The sequence below is a fragment of the Sus scrofa genome, chromosome 5 (assembly GCF_000003025.6).
Source record: "Sus scrofa isolate TJ Tabasco breed Duroc chromosome 5, Sscrofa11.1, whole genome shotgun sequence".
Taxonomy (NCBI): Eukaryota; Metazoa; Chordata; class Mammalia; order Artiodactyla; family Suidae; genus Sus; species Sus scrofa.
In genome coordinates, this window is record NC_010447.5 from 69481585 (window position 1) to 69489232 (window position 7648).

Here is a 7648-nt window from a genome sequence, read left to right on the forward strand (position 1 = left end):
CCCCAAAAGCTTTACTGAGATTCAGCCACATCCCATACAGCTCACAATGGACCCTGTTCAGTTCAGAATCCAGCAACCATCAGCAACTAGTTTGGGAACACTGTTCTTACCCCCTAAAGACACGCAGCACCCTCCTCATCAGCCCCAACCTCCCCGCCCCTCGACAAGCACTAATGCATTGCATCAGTGGCTTTGCCTGTGGACACGAGTGTAAGAGGAGTCATGAAGTTCCCACGTGCTTGACCCTTATTTAATGTCCCACTCATGTCCCCTCCCCCTTCCCCAGAGCCCCCAGACAAACACTGGTCTTAGCTGGACTGAGTACTGGAGATCCCGTCAGCCTAAGTGTGGTGTCATCAGCCAAACACCAGGAGCATCATGTATGAATAAGTCCAGGCCTCTCTTCATGTTGTTCTGAACCGTGGCTAATAAAATCCTAACTCACCCAGCAGGGCCCCCAGAGCAGGTGTCCTCCAAGCTAGTACCCCTGCCTCTGGGGCCCTCTCCTGAATAGAGTGAGCAGGAGGGGCTCAAGGAGGTGGATGCCCCCCGGCCCCCTCACCCGCGAGCAGGTGCAGCTGCCTGGGACCACATGGACCCTGGCTGAGGCCCAGCTCCACTGCCTGCCTGGTGGTGACTCAAACTGAGTCACCTTCCTTAGGTCAGGCTGCCGCCTCTGACACTGGCAGAACGCACAGTCACAGGGCGTGAGCAGGATCCATCCCCGGGACACACTGGCCACTCCTGCCACCCCCGCCCTGATGCTTCTATGGTCTCTGCCTCTCAGTGAGCCGCCGATCCTGGGTTAGAGCTGGACCTGGGCCTCTTGATCCAGCTGCTCTTCTTGTGGCATGTTCTTCCTCCTCCAGTGCGTGCTTTGCAGATGATAAAGCAATGCATACAGTAGGAGCTCCATTAATGTATTATGTGAGTGCATGTGCTTGTCCTGGGAAAATGGAAGCGACCTCGCCCAGCCCACAGATCTGGGCTGTGAAGCTGGGGTGCCCGTTGCTTTCTGCCAGGGGGGACCTGGACTGCTCTCTGCGTCCCGCTCACAGCCTCCCTCGTCACCCCTCCATGGCCTGTAGATCTGTCTCCTTTTGCTTGGCCTCTCCTGGCACCGGGTCCACACTCTCTTCTGTCCACTTAGGCAGGTGAAGGCAGCCTTGCCTGCCAGAGGACGGTGGAAGGATGCCATCCAGGCCCCTCACCCTGGCTCCTCACACCTTCATGGGGGTGGGTGTCCTGGCCCCTCCCTTTCAGTGGCCCGAGAGGAGAGGGGGCACAGCTGGCTGGCTTCTGCCTGCCCAGCATCTCTCCACGGGGCTCGCAGGATCTGAGTCCAGCCCTTGCTCGTTAGCCAGAACCAGACAAGGAAGGGCACGCCAAGTCCGAAGGCTGCCTGGGGCTGACAGACGTGGTCCAGACCTGGACTCCCCTCCTGACCGTAGCGTGGCCTCCAGCAAACCACTCCATCCTTCTGGGCTCAGGGGAAGGGAGGTGAAGCTGCCCAGAGGGGCTGGGAGGATGATTTCCTGTGCATCAGGGGCAGGGCCTGCCGAGCACAGGGCCCCTGAGCTCCACGCCGCCTCCCCACACTGGGCTGGCTGCAGGGCCAGGACCCCCCAGGACCCCCTCCCCTTCACCGAGTGGGTGAGCGGCAGCTCAGCCCTGAGAAACGTAACATTCATAACACACTTAGTCAGATCAGCGTCCCACTGTCCATCTGGATTTAGGGAAACATGAAGCTGTGGTCTTTGCTGTCCCGTGACAATTACACACCTAAAGTTCTGTCCCCAGTGCCACTATAAACGTCTTGAAGAAAAGGACCATTTTCGCACCTGTCACCCCATTTACATTTAACTCTTACTGCAGCCCCTGAGGGAGGTGACATTGCTCCTGTGCGGCAAGTGAGGGCAGGTCTAGGAGGCCAGCACATAGCAAGCAGGGGCAAGGCCAGCCCAGACCGGCCCTCCGCCTCTGCCTTGGCCTCCCTGGATCACCAGCAGCCCCAGCAGAGGGTTTGACTCGCACAGGCTCTCAGTGCCAATGGGAAGAAACAGCTGTAGTTTTATTTTTGTGCAGACTCGATGTTCTCTCGGACTCCCGAGTCACCCCTGTGTTAAATACAAACACGCATGGATTTCCCTGGGGCTCATTCGGTTAAGGATCAGGCGTTGTCCCTGCTGTGGCTTGGGGGTCACTGCTGTGGTGCAGGCTTGATCCCTGGCCCTGGGGAACTTCCACATGCCGTGGGGGTGGCCAAGAAAAAACTAGCATGGCCTCTTCACCTTCCTGACCAGAATTCGTGCTCCCGGCTGGGAGAAGGGGGCAGAGTGTTTAAAAAGTGTTTCCCAGCCTTTCCCCCTTTGGCAAGTTATTCTCAGAAAGAAAAGGAAAGAGAGCTGAGCCCAGGGGTGTTGGCTCTGCCGGGGGAAGACCGGTTGGGCCTCATGTCAAGGCCAACCTGCTTCCTTGAGAGCCTGGACCACCCAGAAGGAAGTCGCCAAGGTATGCCCACAACGTTGACACAAACCCACAAAATGACAACAAAGGTCACAGTGACATTTAAGAGTTTAGTAAGGAAACTAGGACAGGAAAGATCTTAAACCATACAGGAAGCTTGTCACAAGTCTCAAGTTTTTTATTTTCAGAACAGAAGCTGGTTTTATTTTTAAAAAGAGACGGGGATTTAAAAAAAAAAAAGTGATAAATGCTAGCGAGGTGCCACTTCCATTCTTGAGGCTCCGACTGCCAACTTGCTGTCTTCCACAAAATCACAGGGACCGGGAGCGAGGGCAGGTCCGACTGTAACCATCCTCAGAGAGGGTCCAGTCCAAGCCCCGTCCTGGAAGGAGTGAGAGACCCCGGGGAGGACGCACCACGGCAGGCAGCCTGGGATCCGACCCCAGCTTCGACTCTGTGCCCGGGGCTGTGGTCACGGACCTGGGCGAATGGCACACCTCCTGTCTGCTAGACCTACAGGCAGCACCTCCAGTTTGACCCCGCGCTACAGATGCCCCTAGAAAACAAGGAAAAAGGACCTTTCGAGGCATTTCTTGTTGTGAATGGGACAAGGAAAGTAAGAAAAAGGACTCAAGAAAAACACACCAAAAGGAAGGGGCTGACCCCCTGAGCACAAGTGCTGGCACCAAGTGTCGGAAAGGGGACGTCTGTCCAGGGAGAGTGGGTCCGGCAGCCGGGCCTGAACGGGCCTCTGCCAGAGTCAGCCGGTGCCACCAGCCTCTCAACATACCTGGGAAATAGCATCTCCTGGAAGCCATCACAGCCTCCCAGCGGGACACCCACCAGCCTTGAGATGTCACAGCCAGTCACTCAGCAGGGAGACCACCGTTCAAACAGTTGGAGAAAGGGGGTGGGGCAGGGGCCAGCCGGGCCGGCCATGGCTCAGACACAGTCCTGCTCAGTCACTGAGGTTAGGTAGCAGAGAAATAGCAAAGCTGGAGAGAGGATTCAGCTCTCGGGGGCCCCCAGGGTCTGGGCCCCAGAACTTTGACCCCATGGACTTCAAAGAGAAAGAAGAGGCGTCCTGGGGGAGGGAGAGAAGGCAGCAAAACACAGTTAGTTGCAAAATCCAACCCGCTGATGTGGGGCCTGGCGGGCGGGGCTGGGAGCACACGCACTCTCCTCCCGCTCCCCACACCAGAGCAGGAGTCGCAGGCCACCAGCCGCTCTTTGTCTGCCTGCTGTGGACAAGCACCCAGGAAGCTGGGTGAGAGAGAGGGGCCCCAGGCAAGAAAGCTAAAGCGATGTGTCCCTCAAAGCTGGTGGGTGACAGAGTCAACACTACAATCTATGACTCCGGGCCCTTTGTCCGGGGCTCTGCACCCATGCAAAGCGCCTCAGGCACAAGGAGGGGGAGAAACACGGGTTCTTCCAAACTGCCCCCACCCCATCCTTCCTCTGTAGAGGAGAGCGAGTGCCCCCGGCCTAGCTCCCAGGCCCCTCCTGCACTCTCACCACCCCTAAAAATACCCGCCCTGCCACAAAGATGCCAAGAGAGGCCCTACATCAAGAATAATCCCTGGATGCCACCTGTCATTAACCTCAATGTAAGAAACACCAGGGAAAGAGGCTGGGCGGGATATGGCTTGCCTGCCCACTCCATGCAGGCATCTATTCCCTAGACACTTGTGACCAGAGCAGAGCACCAGGTCACCACCACCTTTTCAGGTCACACCAGGCTTCCTAGAGGGCGGAAGTAGGCATTCCTAGGTGGGAAGCGGTATTGCCTGCTCCCTGGGGCCCATGGGAACCCCCCCCCACATCTATCCAGGAACCCCACCAAAGCTGTTCTTTTGAGCCCAGATCTGACCAGCTGGCAACAAACTTCAGGAAGGACAGGGCTGTGGGTGCAGAGGGAGGGAAAGAGGGAGGGCAGCCGATGGCTGACCCTCCACAGACCCTGTAATGACACTGGCACCAAACCTCAACTGGATCTGGTGGCCACGGGGAATGCAACATCTGAGTATTTGTCTTTATTTTTGCAAAAGCAGCATCAGCGTGTGATGCAGCGGAAGTGGAAAGCACAGAGGTAGAAACACGCACTCACCCCAGAAAGGGTGTAGTTTGGTCCTTGGAGTATGGACCTCCGCTCCCCTGGCTGAGGGAGAGGAGTGGGAGTGAGGAAGGTCCCAGTGAGCTTCCCCCTCAGAGAGGGCAGCGGGCAGCCCCAGAGCCCAGCTCTGTTTGGGAGATCATGGCCAGATTCAGGTAGGAATGAGGAGTGTGTGGTGGGGAGGGCAGGGACTCCCCAGAGCTCCTACTGATTGTGAGGGGCATGGGGTAGACACAAGGAAATAGCACACGCAAATACACACACACACACACACACACGCAGACTTTGCATCCACCATCTGGAAGAAATGCAACCGACACATGGCGGGGGTGGATTCTGGGTCAATTTCAAGGCATGGGGCAATGACTACTAACCACAGCCTAAAAGAAGCTGGCATATCCAAGCAACAGGGTGGCCCAGGGCCCAGCACCCCCTGCCTGGGCACCCCTTTCCCTCTATTCTCCCCCACAAAGGAGAGGAACTAAGGTGAGGTGGGGAAAGCCAGAAGCAGAGGCACCAGCCCCTTGGAGGCAAAGATTAGGGAAGGAAGGGCAGGAGAGGAAGAAGAGAGTCCACGGACCGCTCTCCATCTCCTTAGCAGCTGTCCGCTCCAAGTAGTCTTGACCGGAGGGGTTCTAAAGGGCGCCCTGGCCCTTAGCCCTATTAGCAGTCACCTCTCCCAGAGACTGATCCAGTTGGGTGACAGAAGGTCAGAGGACCGGCAGCGGGGTCTCCCAACCCCAAAGCAAGCCTCCCAGACCCCTCAATTCTGGGATGCCACAGCCAGGGTGTTGACATAGCCGTGGGCGCCCCCCTCATCCTCTGAGATGCAGTGGGCCAGCTGGGGGCCTCCGGTCGTGGTAGGGGCAGAGGGTGGAGCACCATAGCCCGCCCGGGCCCGATTTGGGGACGCTGGGGTCCCCCGGTCCCAACAGCCCTCCAAGGCTTCCAGGCCGCGGCAGCCCAGGAAGAAGAGGTTCTTGAGCATGAAGACGGAGAGCGGCTGCTGGTAGCTCACGGCCAGCAGGCAGCGCAGCGCCAGCAAGGGCACGTCCACCAGGCAGCCGCCCAGCAGGCGCAGCAGGCGGCTGCAGCTGCCGGGCCGCGAGGCCCGGCCCCGAGGCGAGGCGGCTGCTGCGGCGTGGAGCTCGTAGAGCCAGAGCACCGGCGAGGCGAGCGCGAGGAAGTAGACGGCGATGAGCAGATAGCGCAGGTGCGCGGGCAGCGGCGCACGACCGTCCAGCATCAGCTCCACCAGGGCGAAGCTGTCCAGCAGGTCCAGGCACGTGCCCAGAAAGCAGCCGGCGGCGCGGTGCTGCTGGGGCTGCAGAAGCAGGGGGCCCGCGGAGCCAGGGGCGGCGCCCGCCTCGCCGATGGCCCGCACCAGGCTGTAGAGTAGCGGCGCCGACAGAGCCATGGTGAGGCGAAAGCCCGTGGTGCCGAAGGGCGCTCGCAGCTCGATGAGGTCCAGGATGGACGTGCCCAGGATGAGCACCACCTTGGGCGTGAAGGCGATGGAGTAGATGAGCCAGGCCAGGTAGGCGAAGGCGAACTCACCGGCCGCCCCCGCCGTCCCCGCGGGCCCCGGGCCGCCAGCGCCCCCGCGGCCGCCGCGCACCTTGGCGCCCGCAGCCCCAGCAGCGGCAGCGGCAGCAGGGGCGGCGGGCAGGTGCAGGGGCGCGACGTGCGGGTGGTGCGGGTGGTGGGCGTGTGGGCTGCCCCGACGGCCCCGGCTGTTCTTGGCGAAGAAAATGGCCCAGCCCGCCGCCACTACCAGATCGGTAGCGACCCAGGAGCACCAGTACAGGTCGGTGACGGCGATGAGGTACACGTCCAGCAGGCCGCCCTGCGCCAGAAGCAGCGCCACGGACAGAGCCTGGTAGCCCCAGCGGCAGCCAGGGCCAAGGGTGCAGCCGCGGTTCCCGCCCCCGCGGCCCTGCCGGGACGGGCGGCCGCAGCAGCCACAGCACGAACGACAGGAGGGGCCGGGGCCGGGACCGCCCGCGCCCCCGACGGCCCCGGCCACCACGCCCGCGCCCAGGTCGGCGGCGGTCATGCTGCACGGGGAGGTGGGCGTGGAAGCGGCGGAGGCGGCGGGGGTCCCCGGGGTCCCGGCGGGCACCAGTGGCCTGCTGATGCTGGCGCTCTCGTCGTCGTCCTCCCGCTCGGCGCCCGCGCTGCTGCCGGAGCCGCCGCCAGTGCCGCTGCTGGTGCTGCTGCTGCTGCTGCCCGAGCCGCTCCGGCCTCGAAGAAACGGGGGCTGCAGCCGGGCGGGGGGCGGGGCCGCGCGGGGGGCGCCGAGCGCGGGGCGCATTGTCCTCGGCTCCCTCCCGCCTCCCCGGCCGGAGCCGCGCGCCGCGAGCCGAGCTCCGTGGCCGGGTGCGCGCGGGCTGCCGCCGACGCGCGGTGACGGTGGCGGTGACGGCGCGTGAGGCGGCCCCGCCAGAGCTGGGGGCGGGGCGGGGAAACGAGGATTGGATTCAGGGCCGGGAGGGGGAAAGCCTGGCCACCGGGTCGCGGGAAGAAGGGGAGCGGGTGCCGAGGCGAGGAGTTGGGGCAGGAAGGAGGACTCAGCGGGCAGAACCAGGAGGGACGCCGGGCGGGGCGGAATGGGAGGTGGTCGGCGAGGTCCCACTCGCTGAACCCCTGGGGCGTTAGGGGACCGGATGGCCTTGGTCTCTGTAGTCTCTATATAGACTGTGCCTCCGGAGGACCAGGCGGGAACCTCTGCAGGCACCCCTGGGCCAATCCGGCCTCTCTCCAAGGCTCTTAAAAACCAAGGGAAGAATCAGGCGATACTGATTACAAGGACAAAGAACAGGAGCCCCAAACATGCAGCTCTATTCCGGGGCCACCCTGGGTGAGGTACCAGTTTCCAGCGAATGGAGCAGCTCTGTGAATGTAAATGCGCTTGGAAGTAAGGAGCAGTAAAAGGATGGTAGGAGTTGACCCTGCCAAGTGGGCTTCAGTATTCTCTGAAGTTCTTAAAGCTGGAGTGGCAACAACAGTAACATGTAGCTAGCAGAGGAAAATAAAGGGACACCTAGAGGAACGGCGCCCTGATAGAAC

The 7648-nt window shown here is 61.3% G+C and overlaps 1 protein-coding gene across 1 annotated transcript; it reads right to left on the bottom strand.

The window, feature by feature from the left end:
- CECR6 (cat eye syndrome chromosome region, candidate 6) lies at positions 2620–6905 on the bottom strand. Its single transcript, XM_021092985.1, has one exon. It carries the CDS (start codon positions 6891–6893, stop codon positions 5343–5345), a length of 1551 nt encoding a protein of 516 aa, XP_020948644.1. The 5' UTR covers positions 6894–6905; the 3' UTR covers positions 2620–5342.

What these genes read in the sequence shown, in the direction of transcription:
- CECR6 (XM_021092985.1), bottom strand. Translation starts at nt 6,893, where the DNA reads ATGCGCCCCGCGCTCGGCGCCCCCCGCGCGGCCCCGCCCCCCGCCCGG.